Source organism: Mesoplodon densirostris, chromosome 19 (assembly GCF_025265405.1).
Source record: "Mesoplodon densirostris isolate mMesDen1 chromosome 19, mMesDen1 primary haplotype, whole genome shotgun sequence".
NCBI lineage: Eukaryota > Metazoa > Chordata > Mammalia > Artiodactyla > Ziphiidae > Mesoplodon > Mesoplodon densirostris.
The window spans coordinates 59365758-59387166 of NC_082679.1; the positions used below are offsets into that span (position 1 = coordinate 59365758).

Sequence of the window (21409 nt, forward strand, 5' to 3'; positions counted from 1 at the left end):
CCCCTTAACAACCCTTAAAAAAAAAAAAAAAAGTGAGACCATTCTTGGCTTTCTTACACAAAAACAAGCAGGGGGACAGTTCCAAGGTTCCTGTCAAAGGAATCCAGCGGCCCATCCACTCCAGAGATGGCAAGAGGTCACCCGCCCCTTCTGGTGACATGGGCTCAGTGGAGGGACCATAGGGCAAAGCTGATGGCAGGGCTCCTGGGAGTCAGGGTTCCAGAGGCATCCCCAACCCAGTCTCACCGTGATTCATCACCAGATGAGCTCAGCATAGCTCCTGGCATGAAATGTGCTGATTTGTCACCCAAGGCAGAGTGACTAGGTCCCCATGGTCCTGGGCAGGCCTCCCTCTGTCCTGTGGCTGCCCTGTGCCAGGGCTCAGAGCCTCTTCCGGGAGCCAGCCACCTGCCCACACCCCATGACCACGATGTCACAGCTGCACTGCCCCCCTGCCGCTCCCACCAGCTCTCAGAGCCTTGGAGACATGTTCTAGCCCTCATCCCAGACCATCAAGCGTTCTTGCTGCCTTCTTCCCAGTGTCTCTTGGTGAATCTGCGCCTCCTCTCCACCATCTGCGCTGGCCCTGACCCATGTAATGGAAAGAGGGAGACCTCTGGGGTCCACCAGAGCCGGTTTGTACTTGTGAATTGGCCCTTTCTAGCTGTGTGACCTTGGGCAAGTCATGTCACCTCCGGGCCCTGGTAGTCTTGTGCGTAAACAGGAAACTAGAGCCTGGGGCAGAAGCTGCAGACGCCCTACCTCTTGGCGTGGCTCTGCCCTGAAGGCTGCTCAGTGTAAATACGGTGACTCTGCCCCGGGGGCACGTCTTTTCCTGGCTGTGGGAGCATTTTGGCCTGGGCACAGGGCAGCCAGAAGTCCAGGAAGTTGGTGGGTAAACAGTGCCGCTTCCTTGCTCCTTGGGTGGGTCAACTCTAGGGCGTGATCCACACTGTCTCCCAGAGGCCCCCTCAGGACTCAACCTCGTCCCCACAGTGGTGGCGTTGCCTGTTGCCCAGTCCTAACACTTGATGATGCCCTGGCGGTGATTGACTGCCTTCTTCTCCCGGTCTCACTCTCACCCCTGCACTGATGCGTCCCCCATCACCTCCCCAATAAATAAACCATCTGCACTCGGGTCCTTGTCTGCGGTTCTGCTCCCAGGGCCTGTGGCAGGTCCCCAGCTCCTGGGGTTGCCGTGAGGGTGGAGTGAGCTGATGCCCAGAAGTGCTCCGCACAGTGCCTGGCGGGTCGTTAAACGTTAGCCCTTGTCAGCCCCTGGGAACTTCTGGTCTTGAGTGCAGCCTCTGTGACCACTCTCCTTGGGACGCTTCTTAAGCAGGGGCTCGTGGGAAAATCTGTTGACCTCCACAGCCTGTCAAGGGGGCTGTGTCCGTGAGCCCGAGGCTGGGCGCGCCTGTGAAGGGGCTCACTGGGGCAGGCGGCGCCCGATGGGCCCTTTCACCTGGACCTCACTGTCTCGGCGACATCGTCCGAGTGTGGGTCCTGAGGACTTAGGGGCCGAACTCAAGGCCGCCCCCCCGCCCACAGGCGAAAATTAACTGAGGGCCAGCTGGAACAATGCTCACCAAAGGTTAATGATGGCTATTTCTCTAGGTTGTGGGATATTCGAGACCTTTTCTCATTTAACCTCTTCTTTGTGCTTTTCAGTGTAGTTTACATTTCTTACAGTGAGCATGCCTCGTTTTCACGAAAAGAATGAAGTCATTATTCTTTCAAAAGTAAATAACTTGCAGCTGATTACAAGAGAGGGCGCTTAAAGTGCAAACCATATTCCAATCTAGAATCTACTGTGGGAATACACGGCTGTGCGTCCTTGTGGTTTCCTTTGGGGCTTAATATGCAGTGAGTTTCTGTGACCATTTCATGGTCATTTAAAAATTAAGCAATTCTCTGGACCCAGAGCAGAACCGCAGTGTCTGGGACTCAAAGGAGCGTTCATCTTCGGAGATGGGCCGGCTTCTTGCCTTGGGAAGTGTCTCTACCGCTTCAGACTTCGGGCACTTCATATTTGTATAGCCCTGGTCATGCTCCTGGCTCACAACACCAGGCAGGTAACTGGGACTGAGGCTGGTTACGGTCCCAGGGGAGCCTCAAGCGGCTAGGTGCACCTCATCATGCAAGTCATGGGGTCAGCAAATACTGCTTGTCACCATCATCTCCATCAACAGCGTATTTATTATTCACTGAATACCCACCCCCAACAAGTTGCCATGCGTTTCTTCCAGCCCTTATAGGACCTAAAATGATAAGTAGATGTTTCTACTCTTTCCGGCAGAGAGTGTGTGGAAGGAGAGAGAGAAGGAGGGAGAAGCAGACTACGGAGATTTACATAAGAAAGATCTGGGATGACTGAGGGGAAATAAACTTAGGTGTGAGTTAAGTAAGTGGGTGATGGTGGTGGCGCCGGGGTATGATTAGCAGATAAGAGGCTCCAGAACATCAGGCAGTGTGGGAAAAACATGGGAGAAAAAAACAGGATGCTGTCTGTATCACTGTGGGTTGTCCATTTCATTCCTTGAAAGTTTTTCAGAAGAGGCAGGTTGAGTATCGGAGTTCCCTTTGGGTTATGTGGTTGTGCTGTTTGGAGTCCGCTTCTGAGTATAACTCCGTACAGAGAGGGGACCACCTGGGTCCAGGATTTATAAGGCTTCCACATTGGAAGAGGCCACAGGGTGTTTTCATGCATAATTTACAGAAGAGGAAGCTGAGGCTCCGTAGGTGAAATACTTTATGGGAAGAACTGGGCCTGTCTGATCTACAGTCGACCTCCTGTTCCACCACCGCGCCTCACTCAGCACAGAGAACTACCCAGTTTGATGCAGAATTTGTCCCCCACGTGCTTCATTTTAGGCCTTGGCTTCCAAGCCCCTCTGTAATTCTTAACTCAGAAACTAAGTGACTGGAGAGACGCTGGTGGCCTACAAGCTTCTCTTTGAGCCTCGGGGCCAGTGGGGGACCCTCACCTCCTCCTGTCCTCTTTCAGACTTTGGTTCAGAGATTGTGACATGTCACCCAGCTGGCTCAGTGACATTAAAATTAGGTTTTCCCCAAGGAGCAGAGTCCTTAATGAAGTTTCTCCAGTTAGAGGGAGAGATGTCCAGGCACGCCGGGCGGCAGTGGGGCAGGCCGCTGCGGAGCCCGGGGAGCGCAGGCCGGGACCTCGGCCTCAGAGAGGGCTTCTGTTTCCATGATGTCAGAGGGCGGAACCAGCCCGGCCTCTTATGGACAGAGCCCGGGCCGCTGCCCCAGCCGCTCGCCAGCTTTGGATGCGGAGGTGAGAACGCACCCGTCTTACTCCCCAGGTGGAAGCTGAGGACCGTTCTGGGCTCAGTCCCCACCTGGCTGGAGCTGAATTCCAGGCCCCAAGCCTGTCTGTCAGGTTTCTCAGCTGAGCACAGTCTCCAAGGGGACCTCTTAGGGTCAGGGTGAGCCGAAACAGTGCCTCCAACGCAAAGAAAGTGCCTTTGTGGACCCGGAATAATGCTCCCCCTTCGTATTGCGTTTGGATACTTGGGGAACAAGTTTGGCAAAAGATATAACCTGGAGGATAAATAGCTTCATCCTTTTTTTTAAGTCATTGGAAAAGGAGTGGAAATTACTAGCGTTCAGGAGGCCTGGCTGTCTGCAAATGCAGCCTTCGACTTGGGGCAAGACTGTCCCGTCTTCAGGGGTCGGATTCTGATGGGGCGGGGAGGGGTCCAGACGTGGGGCCTTTCACATCCAGGACGTCTGATTCTTTGATCGTCTTGTATATTGCGCCCCTGGCCTGTTAATAACACGTGTGGGTCTCTTTTTCTCTCCCAACCAGAAAAAGATTTACAAATACAAGAAAGTCCTGAGTAACCCAAGCCGTTGGGAAGTCGTCTTGAAGGAGATCCGAACTCTGGTGGACATGGCCCTGACGTCCCCCCTGCAGGATGACTCCATCAACCAAGCCCCACTGGAAATCGTCTCGAAACTGCTCTCAGAGGTAACGCTTCCCCTTGGCTTGATTTCGCACTGTGCCATCCCGTTCCCCACCCACGCACCCCCCGCCACTTTGAAGTCGGCTTCCTTTACACCTGCTGAGTACCACCGGGTACCAAGCAGCAGAATCGAATTTCAGTCTGTGTTGTCTCCCTTTTGCGGGAGGAGGTGAGCGGTCCCCCAGCGACACGAGGGAGTTGAGAAGGAGGTTTGCCCCCGGTGCTTCCAGCTGAGTGGTTGCCACCCTGCTGTGCCCCAGGACTGGATTCGAGGGAGGACATGGTGGGTGCTGCTCTTGGGCCCGAGCTGGGCTGGCGATGGTGATGATGGCAGCTGCTTTCAGAATTCTCTAGTTCGTTCCTGAGCGGGAACACGTCCGTGAAGCCCCCAGACTGCCCTTCCTATCCCCATGGCGTTGGCCCGCCTCCGTCTCCCCCTGCCCCGGCCCCCGCCAGCACTGGAGGTCCAGGCAGACGTGGCTTTCCACTCTAATCACCCCTCACAGCCCATAGCTATCCTTCAACTCACACAGGATATTAAAAGTCGAGAGATTTCACAACAACATAGGAATTTCCAGGTTCTCTTTAAAAGCGATCAGAAAATCCAGCAGCAGTTTGCAGCTGGCTGCTTAGTGCCACCCATCTGAGCCATCGGCTTTCCCAGGCAGCCCCACACTTTGAGTGTGTGCCATGTGCCAGGCGGTGTTCTGCGCACTTGGATGAAGATGGTCCCCTGCCCTCCTAGAGCTTACGTTCTGGCAGGAAAGACAGTGGGACATGAGGCTTTAATCCGTCATTTAGGCTGCCCGATGGAGGGCGAGGGGTGCTCGGAAACATCTCTCCGTTTACTGTGTTCCAGTGCTATTTTAAGCACTTGACAGATATTAATACTTCTCTCATTTATTTGCCTGCCTGGCCCTCTAGGGACACAGGGGTTGATGACTCCCGGTTTCAGCTATGCGTGGCCAGCAGAGCTATCTCTCTGTCCCTCTCCCCGGGGAGCGGCCCCTGCTCCTCTGGCTGCCCCGCTACTCTTGGTGGCTTCTCCCACCCCACCTCGGACTCCGGCACAAGTTCCCTGCTACCTAGAACCTCCGCCTTCTCTGCAGACCCAGGCTGGTCACTGCCCGTTGGTCCAGGAAAGTGGCCCAGGCCTTCCATGTCTGCTGAATAGAGAGGGTCCCTCGCCCTGGGAGGAGGTGGGAGCGAGAGGTAGAAAGTGGGTGGCAAAGGAGCAGAGGACGGTCTGTCCTCGGGTGGGAGACCAGCGTCGTCCCACGGAACAGTAAAGACCCCGGTCTGAAATGAATCACGGTCAAGGTCTGGGATTTGAGGCCTGTGCCGTACGCCCGGCCTCGAGTCCAGGCTTCCCACCTGAGCGGGAGGGGCCTGTCGGCAGGCCCGGGGCTGGCTTCTCATCTGGAGAAGGGGAAGCAGCTCGCCCTCAGGAAGCACCTGCTACATGCTGGGCAGGCGCCGGGTGCCACGCACACAGCATCCCATCTAATCCTCACGCTCCCCCTGAGAGACAGCCCTTGCTGTCTCCATTTCACAGATGGGAAAGCTGAGGCCCAGAGATACCGAGTGACCTGCCGAGAAAGTAGTAGGGCCGGAAGTTTCACCTTAAGGCTGTCTGGCTCTCACTGCAGAGCGGCATTGCCCACCCCATCAACCCCACCAGTCTAAGCCGCCATCACACCATCATTAAGTCAGGCTTGTCATCAGGACGATGGCGAAGGTGGCAGATGACACTGTGCCCGACCTCTGGTGGGATTTCTTGCCCGTCTCAGATATGTTTCATGTGACCACGTGCTCGTGGGCTTTGCATCACTTCTGAGGCTTTAGATCAAGGATCTCAAAGTCAGCTGATCCCAAGCGCTAGGGTGGAGAGACAGAGGCATTTAAAGGGAAAAAAAGGAGGAAGCTTGGATTTGCTATGCACCAACTGTGAGTCAGGCAAGGGGTCCGTGTTATCCCCAATTTACTGCTAAGAGCTGCTGTTTGCAAGGGACAGAGCTGAGACCGTAGCCCAGGCAGCATCCCCTCCAGTGAGGCTAACGCCTCTCCGAGTGATGCTGACATTTTTTTAACACATGCTCTGTGACGATCACAGTGGCAGGCATTTACACCAGCCCTTTTACATTTCTCCCAGCGACCGTGCAAGGTAAGTATTAAAACATACGGAAATGTAAACGGAGGCTCCAAGGGGTTAAGTCGCCTGCCCAGGGTCACTTGGATGAGGGGTAGGCAGGACCCAGGCCCAGGTCTGCCCAACTGCAAAGCTAATGTGACATTACGTGAATTGCTAGAACCTTTTCGTGAGTGAAGGACCCAGCCACCTAGGACAGCAGTTAAGAGCAGGTGTGCAGAGTGAGAAAGACCTGGTTCTCCTCTCAGGAGCTCACTGGCCTTGCTCAATGTACTAGATCTCTCAGTGCGGTTTTCATCTATGAGTTGGGGCTAAGATTAGCACCCGTTTCACAGAATTAGGGATTGGATGCTCTAATATGTATACAGTGCCTGGCACTGTGCCTGATATATAGGGACCAATTGATAACGGGTCACATTTCTGTTATCGTGGGACATGGCTGTGAACTTGACCTTCAGCACCCTCAGCTAGGTGTCTAGAGGGGATGGTTGGAAGAACAAACTCTCCCTCTTTCTTGCCCTTTTTTGTGTGTGGACTGGATTCCCTGTCTGTTCTCTTTACTTAAGTTGTACCTGAGGCCTCCTCCTAAGAGGCTCCAGGCATCACCAAAGCGACCAGAAGGTGGGCAGGATCCCAAGGGAGGGAGGGGGAGGACAGGCCTGTTAAAGCTGGCGTCCCCACCCTCCCAGGCCTTTGTTGGGTTGAGTGTGTGTAGTGGCTGCTCGGTTCAAGATTCGAGTGTCCCCTCCAGGGCAGTGGCTGTTAGTGAGAGCTCTCCACCCCGGGTCAGAAATGGCCTTAGTGGCGAGAAGTTTCCCTGCAGAGTGCTATGTGCCATCACCAGTGACTGGGACCAAAGAAACGGCACCTGTGGTTGCCACAGGCTCTTCTTGGAAAGGTGCATGGGTGTGGTGAGGGATGGCTGGTCCCTTCGGAGCTCCCACGGCAGCCTGAAAGATGGAACCGCCCCTCACATGGACTGAGCTGTATAGCTCAGTGGTTGGCGGTATAGGCTTTGGAACAGGACAGACAGGGCTCAGATCTCCACCCCACCACCTGTTACCTGTGCTCCTGGGTGAGCCACTGGTTACTCATCTGTCATTGGGATAATAGAACCTATCCCAAGAACAGGAAGTGGGCGGGAGGAGTGTAGCAAAGCCCTGACAACAGTGCCTTAGGTGTAGTGAGTAGGAAAGACCAAGGCCAGGCTTTCATCTGCCCTCGGCTGAACAATGGCTGGTGTTTAATAATCTGTCCTAAACGGGGTGCTCAAACCACACCAACATCCACAAAAAGCACAAGGTGTTAGAATCCAAAAAGCATCCTCCCGCGTGTTCTGGATCCTAAGCCCATAAGTCAGGCAGCCTCCGTGGGAACCTGGACGTCCGTGGCGCTCAGGCACTGACCCTGGTTCTGTGCCGCCTTCATCCCTTGGGCAGCCAGCTTACTGGACAAAAGGAAATCCACAGCTCACTAGCTTTTCTTCCACTGTAGCTGGTGTAAATGCATCAGATAACAGGTACTTCTTAAACCTGTTCAGCCCGTGGGGCTCTTCCTAGAACCCGGGAACAGTCGATCTTGGGGTTTACTGCCCAACGAGGAGGTGCGTTATGAACAGCAGACACGGCTGTTAGGAAATGAGTTGACACCAGTGAAAGCTTGTGTCCACTGAGACAGGTGGTCAGAGCAGAGCACACCGGGACACTAGCAACAAAGACAATAGTGGCTGTTGCTGAAGTTGTCTCACTGGCTCTTGCGTATTGCATATTCATCCCTTTCCTCATGCGCATCCTCATTTGCATACACAGGATGGTGGTCACAGGTACCAGTTGTGTAAGAAAATTCCAGATTGTGGGGTGGGTTGGGGGGCAGGAAAAAAAACCCTAGAAATTTAGCAAGTTTAATCCATTCCGCTTAATATTCTTGCAAGGTGATTGCTAGAATTTAAACATAACTAGACCATCTTGGGCCAACTCATGGAACACTAGTGTTCCCTGGGAACCTAGCTTGGGAACCACTGAAGTATTCTGTGTGCTGCTCCCCAAAGACTACCTGGCACAAAGTCAAGGCCCGGAAGTCTGTTTCTTTACATGTTTTATTAGGAAGCTGCCTCCGGGCTTCCAAGTGGCGTGTGTCACTATGACAAGGGCCCAGCATGGGTTTAAGCCCAAAGAGGAGCCCCATCTACCGAAGAAGAAACTGTCTCACTGAGAAGTGACTAGTCCAAGGTCACGTCACTCCAGTGGTGAAACAGGGACTTGGAACTCGATTCTTCCTGCCCCGAAGCCGTCCTTCACCCGCCTCCGACCCTGCCTTTGAGGGTCTTCTGATCTATTTAATTAAGAAAAAGTGACACGTGCCCTCTGTCCAAGAGGCTGAAAGCATTGGAAACTGCATGGACCTTTGAGATGCAAATGTTCCATTTTATTTATTAATTTATTTTTAATTTTTATTGGAGTATAGTTGATTTAAAATGTTGTGTTTCTGGGCTTCCCTGGTGGCGCAGTGGTTGAGAGTCCGCCTGCCGATGCAGGGGACGCAGGTTCGTGCCCCAGTCCGGGAAGATCCCACGTGGCGCGGAGCGGCTGGGCCCGTGAGCCATGGCCGCTGAGCCTGTGCTCCGCAACGGGAGAGGCCACAACAGTGAGAGGCCCACGTACCGCAAAAAAAAAAAAAAAGTTGTGTTTCTGCTGTACAACAAAGCGAATCAGTTATACGTGTACATATATCCACTCTTTTTTAGATTCTTTTCCCATATAGGCCATTACAGAGTATTGAGTTCCCTGTGCTACATAGTAGGTCCTTATTAGTTATCTCCTTTGTATATAGTAGTGTGTATGTGTCAGTTCCAATCTCCCAATTTCCATTTTATTAATGGTGTGTTTTGTTTTGTTTTCCTCCTGATCTCTCCGCTCATCCTTCAGAACACAAACTTGACTACCCAGGAGCATGAAAACATCATTGTGGTAAGTCCCGGGCAGCCCCTCTCCCTCTGCCCACCTCCTGTGCCCACAAGCCTCCCCTCGTTTGAGTGAACTCTTGAAATGCCAGCATCATCCACCAGCACGGTGGCCTTGATCAATTTTGTCTTTTCTATCAGGCCAGACATGTCTCCCTCCTGCCTTTGCACATGTCAGAGCCCCAGTTGATTGGGGGGATGTTATTATCAGTCTCTGAGGTTGGTAGCAAATGTGCCTTAATCGCCTCCTCCTTTCTGAGTCGGTCGCAGGGAGAGGAGGCCGGAGATGGCAGAGACCGTATATAATTTACTCTCAGCCATAACCCTGTTAGCTGAAAGGTAAACTTTCTCTTTCTTGCCCCAAGACATGCTCCCAATTAATCCACAACTAGAAACCCGGATTGAATTCCCTCTGATGTGCAAAGTGCGACGGTAGTTTCTGGGACTTGACTTTGATGTGAGCATCTTTGGTGTAAAATATCTTCCTGGGTGCTTTTAAACTATGAAATGTGGTTCTCCCAAGAGAGAAGAAAGAAATGAAAGTGCACCTACCAGGTGCCAAGCACTGAGCTCTGTATTTGAATCCACAGGTAACTAAGATGGCCCCTGCTCCCAAGGAGTTCTTGGTCTATTAAATGAGATCGCTGCAAAAATAAGAGGCGTGTCACATAGAGAGCAGAGTGATAAACTCACCTGGGAAAGAAGCCAGAGAGCTTCCCAAAGGCAGTGATGTCTGAGCCGGGTTTTGAAGGATCAATAGGAGTTTGCCAGATGGCAAAACAGGGGAAGGGCTTTCCAGAGAGAGAAAACAAAACATGCAGAGAAACTTTTTTTTTTTAAATAATTATTTGGCTGCGCCGGGTCTTTAGTTGCAGCACATGGGATCTTTGTTGCCGCGTGCAGGATCTTTAGTTGCAGCATGTGGGATCTAGTTCCCTGACCAGGGATCGAACCTGGGCTCCCTGCATTGGGAGTGTGGAGTCTTAACCGCTGGACCACCAGGGAAGTCCCATGCACAGAGATTTAAAGCAACATGGTATATTCTGGAAGCTTCAGCATTGCTGGAGCATAAAGCATAAGGAAGTAGGAAGCAGGAAGGCAGAACTTGAAATGGAAGTGAGAGGTAGAGCTTTGTGTGCCCAGGAAGGGACCTGGAACATTCACCTGCCCAAGAGGTCCCGCGGCTGCAGCCTTTGACACAAGGGCCACATCCCAGACACCGTGCCCCTCTGAGCTGCTTTAGGGCTTCGGGAGCCCACCCACTTGGCCCTGGCCAGCCTGGCCTGGAGAATCACCCTCCATGCTGCAGCTGGGTCCTGTGGGCACCAAAGGAGGTGAGCCTTAGGGCTTTTATCGTGGAGAGTAAAGGCAGCAGCTTCTGTGGTGTCCCAACCGCAGTGTCTGGCGCATAGCAGCTGCTCAGTGGGTGTCTGCTAAGAATATAGAGGTTTTTCCCATGCTCTGCTCTGACCACCCATTGCCTCCTCTTGCTAGAACAGGGGCAGCAGCAGCCTGGACCTCCCCAGTCACCCACCAGCACCTTTCTCTGGCATGTTACTAATTAACAAATTCACTTAACAAAACATTCGTTGACATGTGAGGACAGGTATGTGCCAGACGCTGGTCTCTGTTGCACAGACAGAGCTACCCTTGAGGGATTACTGTGTGCTGGCAGAACCTGACGGATAATCCAGAAATCACGTGGTCCGGGCTTGAGATTTGTTCAGGGTGTTAGGGAAGCACAGAGGGCAGGCACCTGACCTCCTCTCTCAGGGAGGGGACTGGGAGGGAGATGGCAGAGGACTTCAAGGAGGAGGTAAGCGAACTGAGTCTTAACAGGTGGATAGGATGCTCCTGGGAAAGGCAGTCCAGGCAGGGAGCCCAGCACAGGCCAAGGCAAAGAGGCTCTCGCTGGTGGAGAAGCAGGCAAGGACGTGGGTGCCGGGGAAGGAGTTGGCATCTTCCCCTCCTGGTTGGCAACACCTGTGGGTCCCACTGTGCACCTCAGCCCTGGAAGGAGGGTCAGGGCTTTGGACTTGGGAGGAGCCTGGGAAAGGAATTGTGATCTGAGAAATCCAGCCTGCGTTTATTCAGCTAATTTGGCTGGGCTGACCCCTTAATGGGACTGGGTGGAGCTTCCCTGCTCAGCGGGGATGCCTGAGAACAGGGAAGAATTTGATCTCAGGGTCTGACCCTCAGCCCCCCGTTTTGCAGCCTTGCTTTCAGTGTTCTCTATTACCAATGCTGTTATTATCGTGAAGGCTTCTGTAGCCTCCTTTCATTCCAGCCATTACATTTTCTGATTTGACCTGTTGACAATTAGTCTTCTCCCAGCGGGGCTTGGTTTCTGTTTTGTTTTTTATGCGCTTATTTTTCAAAAGTACTTTCACAAGTAATTTAAGTTGGTTTTATTCAACCCATCAGTGAGGCATCAGTGCCGTGGGTAATTGTTAGCTGGTAACAGCTGGCGTGTCACTGGACAAGCGTGGACCTGGAGTCCAGACTCCGGCAGCGTTCCCACGTGCTGGTTGAAGAACGTGGGCTTAAAGCTGAGTGTGGTTCAAGTTCAGAGCTGAGTGCAGACCCTGGGCTCACCCCCTACCAGCTGTGACCTTGGGCGAGTAATGGAAGAGCTTTTAATTTCACTTAAAATATCTTTAACATATTCTTTAAAGTACTTCTGTAAGGATTTCGTGAGTATATTTTCATTGTTCAAAAAAAAAAAAAAGATTTCACCTCATCCCAGTGGCCCCTTCAGAGGCCGCCGTGGAGGTTTTCATGGGGTGACAAACCCACAGAGACAGACGCAGTTGTGTTTTTAGTTTTTGCTTTTAACATTAAAGATGCGAAGCTTGATGTGTTGTCCTGTGTTCGCTTTTTCACTTAACAACATGTCTTGGAGATTCTTTCAAGTCGAGACAGGCAAGCACGTGTCTAACCCAGGGTTTCTCACCCTCGACACTAGTGACAATTGGGCATGGATGACTGTTTGTGGTGGGGCCGTCCTGGGCACTGTAGGGTGTTGAGCAGCATCCCTGGCCTCCACCCACTAGAACTCCACCCAGCATTCCCCTGTTGTGATGATCGCACTGTCTCCATACATGCTGATATCCCTTGGGAGGGGGGGCACAGCTGACCCTGGTTGAGAACCACTGGTCTACCCCGTACTCCATTCTTTCCACTGGCTCTAGAGTGTTTGTATTTAACCAGATGGCCCTTCACATCATTTCCAGCTAACTTGACACTCTAAGCCTCAGTCTCCTCATCTATGAAATGTGTGTGATAATAGTGCCTTTTCCTACAGGGCTGCTGGGAAAGTTAAATGGGCTAATACACCAAACATGCTTGGAAGAGGGCTCGGCTCATAGCAAGATGCCGCAGAAACATAAAATCTTATTAATAATACGATCTAAAACGATCCTTACTCTGTGACTGGGGCAGGCCTTGTAACAACCTCCCTGACCCTGTGTCTCTCCATCTGTGCAAATGGAAATCACTACCGCTTGACCTCACAGAGTTGTCATGAGGATCAAATGAGATAATAGCTGTGGAAGCGCGGAGCCCACGCCTGACGCCCACTGTGGGCGCTTCATCTGTTCCCAATCCTTTATTCTTTGACTCATCCCTGTGAAAGAGGTGGGCCCAGTTTGACTGGAGGGGCTGAAGCCAGGAGGATACACCCTGCACGCGATCCTTCCTCCCAGAGGTGGTCCCAGAGCTCAGTGTGGGGAGCGGAGCCACGGGCCAGGCAGCGACTCGAGGGCTGGGGGAGGCCCTTGCCCTGCCCCGCCACCCATGCTGTGGCCTGACCTCTCCCTGCATTCACCAGCATGGGCAGCAGAGAGTCCCCATCTGACAGGCCGGGCGCTGAACTTCTGAAAATGAGCGTGCAGAGCCTGAACCGTGGGCCCGGCCTACGTTGGGGCGTTTCATCGTCTTTCATTGCCCCATTTCTCCTCCTATGGAGTTGTCACCAGACGGGTTGCTTGTTTCCTGCTCGTGTGGAGAGCCCGGGCTGAGAAGTAGCATGGTGAATAATTCAGGCTGCTGGGTCACACACATGGCTTCAAATCTGGCCCCAGCACATTCTAGCCATGCGACCTTGGGCAGCAGACTTCATCTCTCTGAGGAAAGGGCAAGACGCACACCCCACTCCCAGCACACGGTGAAGATTAAGTGACATGACCCAGCCCAGAGCCCAGCATATAGGCAGTGCCTGCAACAGCTATGGCTATTGTGGGTGTTGCTGTTGGTATATTATTATCATCAGTGTAATGATTGGTCCACATGGCTGCGGGGGATTGTGAGAGGGTGGTGGGCTCAGCCTTGCAGTCAGGTCGGAGCCCATCAACCCCCTTCCCACACCGTCGGGGAGAGCTGCCTGTGGTGATGGATGTGCTCTCCGTCTGCGCCGTGCATTGCAGTGGCCACTAGATTCATGGGGCTGGTGAGCACTTGAAATGCGGTCAGTGTGACTGAGGAACTGCACTTTTAATTTCATTTCCTTTAGAATCGTTTCTTGGGAATTCTGTGGCGGTCCAGTGGTTGAGACTCCGCGCTTCCACTGCAGGGGGCACGGATTCAATCCCTGGTTGGGGAACTAAGATCCTGCAAGCCAAGGAGGGTGGCCAAAAAAAAAAGAAAGAAAGAAATTGTTTCTTCCATGTCAGTTATAACGGGAAGAGTTACACGTGGCTAGTGGCTACCATGTTGGACCGCATAGCCCTAAGCGAGTAAGACCCTGGGCCCCGTCTCCACTTGTTGGTCAGCCTGACCGTTGCTGCTGTGAAGCAGAGCCTCAGCTTTGATGACTTCACCTTCCACATAATGGGGGAGATGGGCTGGTGGTCATCCCCCACTGCCATCGCGCTACGTGTTCCTTCCCCTAACGGTCCTGAGACCGGCGGAAGCCCTCACCGAGGGGCACCCACCCACATCCAAAGGCCCTGCTTGCGGAAGCAGAGCCAGGAGACCCTCTGAAAACAAGCAGGCAGGGTCTGGGCTACGGGGCTCAGTGATGGGGAGACCCTGTCATCACAGAGCCTTCCTGAGAAGTTGGGCGAAATTGCCGCCGTGTCCATTACAGCCCAAGACGGTCCCCCTGTGCTGGTGTCAGTGACAAACTGTACTCCAGGCAGTGGGTTTATGCCAAGCCTCAGACGCCAAAGCTTCTAGAGTTTTCTCTCATCACCTCCCGGCAACAACCCTGTGAATTGGTAACTCTAGTTTTCCACGTTTTATAGACTAGAAGACAAATGTCCAGAGAGGCCGAGCTGCTCACTCAGTCACACAGCCCGGCAGTCTCGGTGCTGGGTCCTGGGTCTCCCGTTTCCTACTGTAGGGACCAGTGTGGAACTGGACAACGAGTGGACCTCACATAGGCATTAACCATCCATCCCATAATGAATGTTTCTGTAGAGCTGGCCTTATCGCAGGCTAGGAGAGGCACTTTACACCAGGGCTTCTCAATTGGGGCCGATTTTGTCCCCCAGGGGGAATTTGGCAACGTCTGGACATAGCTTTTTCTCCATTGTTCCAATTTTTTATTTGAATTTGAAATTTGGCAAAATCATTAAAACAGAAATTATGAAAGAGGCAGAAAAATAAAAAATCAACGCTATCTGAGTCATGGGAACCTTGCACAGGAATGGCAGTGGGAACCAGTAACAGTGTACAGCTGGCCTAAGAAGGCTCGGTGATGGGACTTCCCTGGCAGTCCAGTGGTTAGGACTCCACACTTCCAATGCAGGGGGCGCGGGTTCAATCCCTGGTTGGGGAACTTAGGATCCCACACACCACGCAGCACAGCCAAATTTTTAAAAATTAAAAAAAAAAAAGGCTCGGTGAGGAATGAAGTCAAGGGGCATTAGAAATTCTAACCTCCCTTAATTTTTATAAAATGAAGTGCACCTGGAGACAGTTTTGATTGTCACGGTTGGGTTGGGGGTTGAGAGCAAGGATACTCCCAGACATCCTGCAGTGCACAGGACAGCTGCGCTGCAAGCAAGGGCCAGCCCCAGGTGCTAACAGGGCCAGGCTAAGAGGCCCTCTCTGCACAGATTACCTCCGCTCACCCTCAAAGTGATGCTCTCTGGTCCACCTTCCTGGTGGGGACCACAGGGTTAAGAGAGATGAAATAACTTGCTCTAATGGTCACATCATAGCAAGTGCCTGAAGCAGGACTTGCACCCAGGACTCTGCCCCCAAAGCCTGGGCTTATAACCACCACGCGTCCTGCCTCGTAGGCAGGGACTGTTGATCCACGGGGGACGCGGATGGTCATCAGCAGGTCGTGAAACCCCTAAAGTTGCATGCATCGTTACAGATGTATATTTTTCTCGGGGGCAGCCCAGAGATTTTATCAGCTTCTCAGTGGGAGCCACGTACCCCCCGCCACACACACACAATTTAGGAGCTCTGGCCGGCAAGTTAGAGGATGGCTTTTTTGCCCAGAGGGTGACAAGGAGGTTGCGCTTTCCACTGTGAGTTAACCATCTAACGTAGACACCCCCCCACCCCTACGATTCCTTCCAAGGGATTCCACCTGACGTTTGTTCCTTTTCTTTCAGGCAATCGCTCCTTTGCTGGAAAACAACCATCCGCCACCAGATCTCTGTGAATTCTTTTGCAAGGTACGGCACTGCTGAAGCGGGGCTGTGTTTTCAGGAAGCAGCCTGTCTCTGTATGTGCATGGCAGGGGTTGGTTTTGCAAAATTTGCTGAAAACCAAACTTAGACCCTCCCCCTGCCCTGACCCAGGTCAGGGCCCCAGACACAGCCAGAGACAAGCCAGGCACCCCGTTCTTGGGTTACAGCCCCCTCTCCGCCAGACAGGTGATAAGCGAGACCCAGGGTCAGACCGGCAGGTCAGGGAGGAGCATCAGAGTTTTCCTTGGAATGTCTTCCTGGCTGTCTTGGGAGAAGTTTGCAGCAGACTTTCTGAGCTCCTGACGTCAGAGCTGGGCTATTATTATTAGCCAAGGCTCCTGTGAGCACCGGCCGGCCCACAGTGAGGGCACAGCCGTGGGGCTTTCCCTGAACAGGGCAGGCAGGCGGGGGATGCCAGGTGAGCTTGGTGGAGCCCCGGAGCAGGACATCCAGTCCCAGGGACCCCACGCCAGCCTTGCAGTGGGATTTACGTGGAACATCCCCAGGGCACGTCAGGGACCAGGCATCCCCCGTCTGAGAGCACCTTGGTGGCCCGGGGGCTGGACCAGCACACGATCCTGTTTGATCCTTTGCTGGGTGATTTTTTTTAATGCAATGGTCTGATGTCCTTGGAAAGTCGCAGGGCCTGGGTTTGCTGCTTTCCCAGCACTTCCTCTTGGCGACCCCCTTCACCGAGCTTGTTCCTTCCACGGCCACACACCGTCCTTTGGGGGTGTGGGCTGTGTGCACCAGTGAGACAGGCGCGTGGCGTGGCAGAGCGGGCTCCTGGGGCCCTGCTGGTCCTGGGGTAAAGGGGACCGTGGTGCACTTACTGCTCCTGTCTCCTCACCCAGGGAGCGTGCTCTCTGCGTGTGTTAGGGGACGCAAGCTTTAGGGAGACAGGATCACATCATCCTCTTTGGCCCTGTCTCTCCATCAGCAGACCTTTCCCAGTGACCCACAGAGCAGAGGGTGGGCCCAGCCTGCTACCTGAAATGCCCAGGTGCATCTCTTAATGTGGGCGTGTGCCAGTGCGTGCCCTCTGGCCCACGTGGGTGAGCCCCGAGTGTACAGTTGTGTGTGTGTGTGCAAGAGCGTGTCTAGGCATCGGGCCCTGTGCTGTACCAAGGCCCCCCTCCCCCGTGGGGAACAGCTGCAGAAGGAATAACCACTTGGTGGGACTGCACACAACTAAGACGGGCCTTCTCTGCCCCCAGCACCTGGCGTTGTGCCCCCAAGCAGGGCAATCAGGTCACCCAGTGTTTGGGCTCCTGAGAGAGCGGCCAGCTGCTCCCTTACCTGTCCCGGTGGGTCATCTCCTCTCTCAGTATTTTGTCCCATTTAATCCAGACCTGCTCCTTGTTCCCCTCTCAAGCTGGGTGGTTTCTCCCAGATCTCACGGTGTTCAGACTTTTGTTCTAGAACAATGGACCTTTGTTCAAAGTAAATCATACCTGAGGGTTCCTGGTAGCACAGTTTGAAAAGCAGTGATGTGGAGGAAACCGTCCCTTTTGGCATTTCCTGATAGAGCTCCCTGGGTAGCTGCCCTGCCGTTTGGAGCGGGGGGGCCCAGGCACAGGGATTGGTGAGACTCAGGGCTGTTTTCCCTCGGGGGGCGGTTGGAGTCGCAGCCTCAGCACTTCCTCCACCAGGCAGCCCACCCAGAGAGGAAGGCTTGAGGGAACAAAGTCGCCTCCACCGGGTCCCCTTGGCCAGCTCTCTGGACACGCCCAGGCAGCCTCTCCTGCCAGACTTGGAAGCCAGGACCCTGAGATTTGGGGAAAGTTTACGTATCAAGAATTGTCTAGGGAGCTTCCCTGGGGGCGCAGTGGTTGAGAGTCTGCCTGCCGATGCAGGGGACACAGGTTCGTGCCCCGGTCCAGGAAGATCCCACATGCCACGGAGCGGCTGGGCCCGTGAGCCATGGCAGCTGAACCTATGCGTCCGGAGCCTGTGCTCCGCAACGGGAGAGGCCACAACAGTGAGAGGCCCGCGTACCGCAAAAAAAAAAAAAAAAAAAAAGAAGTGTCTAGGATTTCTAGTATCCCAAGTCCAGTGTCCTCTTCCAGGGTTGGAAACAGCACCTTCAGGCCCAGGCAGGTTTAAACGTGGTGGAGCAGCACATCGTCTGTTCCACCCTAAGGCCTTCAATTTCACTTTGAAAAACAAAACCCCATGCTGGTGAGATAAAATACACCCAAGAGCTGCGTGTGGCCTGTACCCTGCAGCCAGCTTATCAAAGCCTTCAATTGAGAAGTCACAGAATTTTCGAGATTCTGGCATCCAAGCACTAACCCCCGGTATCCTTGCACCTGATTTTCAAGAGACTCCTCTGTTAGACCACGCACGCCGAACCTCAGAGCTATGGGGATCTTGCCCTGTTAAATAGGATTGTGTGGGAACGGACTCCTGTCAGTACCCCCTGAAACCATCTCAGACCGTCAGTCAGATCAAAACAAAAAGCAAACAGAAGATCCCATCCCCACCCACTTTTCTCACTCCCCCAAACTGAACAAAAAGGTATACAGCAGCATTGAGCAGGGGAACCCAGGCACCAGAGCCGGGCTCACTGCCCTGAGCCACAGACCACGGTCAGGGCTTCCGCAGATCCTGGCTGGACCCCGCCAGGCTCGGCGCTGACCATTTCCTCCTGCCTCCCCAGCACTGCAGAGAGCGGCCCCGGTCCATGGTGGTCATCGAAGTGTTCACCCCCGTGGTCCAGAGAATCCTCAAGCATAACATGGTAAGTTCCCCCGACACCCGGACCGCAGAGCCAGGGGAGGGGCACAAGCTTCCAGTCTTTCACTTTTCCAAAGATTTGGGGATGGGGTTGGCGGCTGATGGCCAGGGACTGGGCTTGGGATTCTGTTGCACCCTGTGGGTTTTCATGCACCCTACCCTGCTTGGTTCTGTTTTTTGCTCTTAAGACAACAGGAGGAATCTTTCCACGGTAAGAATGACAAAAATAATGTGGCTGGGGGAGAAGAGATAGGTGTGTAGAGTCACAAATAATATCTGTAGAAACTCGGCCCTCGAGGAAGGGGAGTGAACTCCTCACTCCTTAAGAGGGGGCTACCCATAGGAGCGTCCGTGGAAAGGGCGGAAAGAGGGCTGTACAGTGCAGAAACCTGACAGTCGTGACCTCAGCCAGAGGTCAGGGTCAGCATCCCCAGTGTTAAGTCACAGTGCGGCATGTACCCTTGATGTGACGTGAGGAGGAGGGCCCTGGACCTCGGGGGTCTTCTCTGTCAAACCCACCAGCTCAGTCTAATCATAACAAAAACGTCAGACTAATCCCAGCTGAGGGACATTCTACAGAACACCTTGGTCATCGAACACAAGGAGAGTCTGAGAAGCGGTCACAGCCTAGAGGCCCTAGGAGACATGATGAGTAATTGCAGTGGAGTTTCCTGGATGGGATCCTGGGACAGAAAAAGGACATTAGGGGGAAATCGAGGAAGTTCGCATAAAGTACAGCCTTAAATTAGTTAATTTTAAAAAACATAGGCACAGAATTTCATTGCGTGCTCAGTGGTCCAGGCTCCTGTAATCTGCGGCCCTTTTGCATTCGGTCCTCAGTCCAGTGAGAGCAGCAAATGTCATTGTTTTCTCTGTATTACACGTGGGGAAACTGAGGCTGAGCAAAGTCCTCTAACTGGCCCCAGGGCCACAGCTGGGAATAAGCACAACTAGCGCCTACTCTCAGGTATTTACGGAGCACCTTTCAGAGCCGGATACAGTGCGATGCTCCAGTGTATTATGTCATGTGACCCCCTTGACGGCCCGTGACCTCCTTCTGCAGATGAGGAAGCGGAGACCCAGAAAGTGCCGCGGGTTCCTCCCGGAACCTGTGGGCAGCTGTGATTTCTGTAGGTTACTCAGGGACCTGTGGGCAGGTGTGGTCTCTCATGAGTGGTGCTAGGGAGCCGGCAGTCTGAAGCAAGGGCTGGTGTTCCAACAGGCTCTGCTGAGCCAGCCACCGACCTGGACTGACGTTGCCTGGGTGGCGTGGAGGCATCTGTGTCATTGCATCGCACGTTGGGCCGCTGAATCGGTTGTGGGGTGACCGTGACTACTGCCCCCCCACCCTGTCGAGAGGCAGCGTGTGAAAACAGCTCGGAAAAGGGGTGACCTGCTCACAATTTGGTTTGTGAGGTAGCTTACCTGTCTCGACACCAGATCCCCAAAGAATAGTACATAACCTACCCCCTTCCCCAGTCAGGAATGGAAGGTATGACACATGCGCCGCCCTCTCCCATCCCACACCCCTGGCAGACATCATCAGCCGATTACAGCACTCCTCCTGCAGAGCCCAGAGGTAGCTTCAGAGTCTTTCTCCACACAGCATTCCAAGCAGCCACTACCGGTTGTACCATGTTGGTACCCTACAGATTCTCTTTACCATTCTCCCTGAGTGATCACACACCATAATTAAATTGTTGCTTATTTCTGAGATCCTCCTTAATTTGAGATAAATGTATTTATTGTTTTCTGAACACAGCTGAAGGGAATACTCCATGCAATTCTTTCTTCGGGACTAACAAAGAAACTCCCCTGGGGGATGGGGGGTGGTGCTGCCTTAATTTAGGCTTTAATCATTGCAAGGGTGCTCTCTGGCCTCGGCCAGCTGGGAGGAAAAGGTCCCTGATTGTTAACTTTTTTTGTCCCCCGTTTATTTATTTATTTATTTATTTATTTATTTATTTATGACTGCGTTGGGTCTTCGTTGCTGCGCGCGGGCTTTCTCTAGTTGTGGCGATCGGGGGCTGCTCTTCTTTGTGGTGCACGGGCTTCTCATTGCGGTGGCTTCTCTTGTTGCGGAGCACGAGCTCTAGGTGTGCGGGCTTCACTAAATGTGGTGTGCGGCCTCAGTAGTTGTGGCGCATGGGCTTAGTTGCTCCGCGGCGTGTGGGATCTTCCCGGATCAGGGCTGGAACCCGTGTCCCCTGCACTGGCAGGCGGATTCTTAACCACCGCGCCACCAGGGAAGTCCCCTGATTGTTAACTTTAAAGTCACTGTGCATGTGGTGTGAGGGGAGGGCCATGCCCTTTCAGAGTCCAGAGCAAAGGTTCTGGAGTTTCTTTTGCAAAGGACCTTCTCTCATCCCATGTCAGTGACAGAGCCACATCCCCAGGGCAGCCCTGGCCAGGGTCCCTGCCTCCTCAGGTGCGTAAGCATTTTTGCGCATTCCATGGTAGTCAATAGGCTGTTTAATAAGGGTTCTTTTAGGACATCTGACTTCAAAGGGGAAAATGTCAAATTTCAGGCAGCCTCCCAAGGCTTAACCATACAGCGTCTCCCTTATACCTGGTTAGTTTTATGGGCCTGAAGTGTTGACTATGTAATTTTCTGGATAAAAATCAGAACAGCTACAAGGCAGATCCAGAATTTATAGCAACTTTTGTGGCCTGGCAGAGACCGGGGACCCTCAGGCCTGAATGCTTACTTCACTTTTAAAGAACTCCCCCGCGTGCTCCCGGGGTCTGGGCATGCTGTAACGCTTCACGATCCCACTGGCTCTTAGAGTCCACTAACTACACACTGAACTGTGTGAAAGAGAACTGTGGACAGGACAGGGTGGGGGGATTAGGCCCTCCTGCAGAAGAGACAAATGTGACTGGGGCTCACACCAGGCACGGGAAGCGCGGCGGGCCTTCAGTGTCA

The 21409-nt window shown here is 53.3% G+C and overlaps 1 protein-coding gene across 1 annotated transcript in view; it reads left to right on the top strand.

The window, feature by feature from the left end:
* CMIP (c-Maf inducing protein) overlaps positions 1–21409 on the top strand; it is a 237850-nt gene that overhangs the window by 182962 nt on the left and 33479 nt on the right. The window contains exons 4-7 of the mRNA XM_060083738.1: positions 3833–3994; positions 9063–9104; positions 15667–15729; positions 18407–18487. Coding sequence (XP_059939721.1) covers positions 3833–3994; positions 9063–9104; positions 15667–15729; positions 18407–18487 — 348 coding nt within the window. The remainder of the gene's footprint in view (positions 1–3832; positions 3995–9062; positions 9105–15666; positions 15730–18406; positions 18488–21409) is intronic.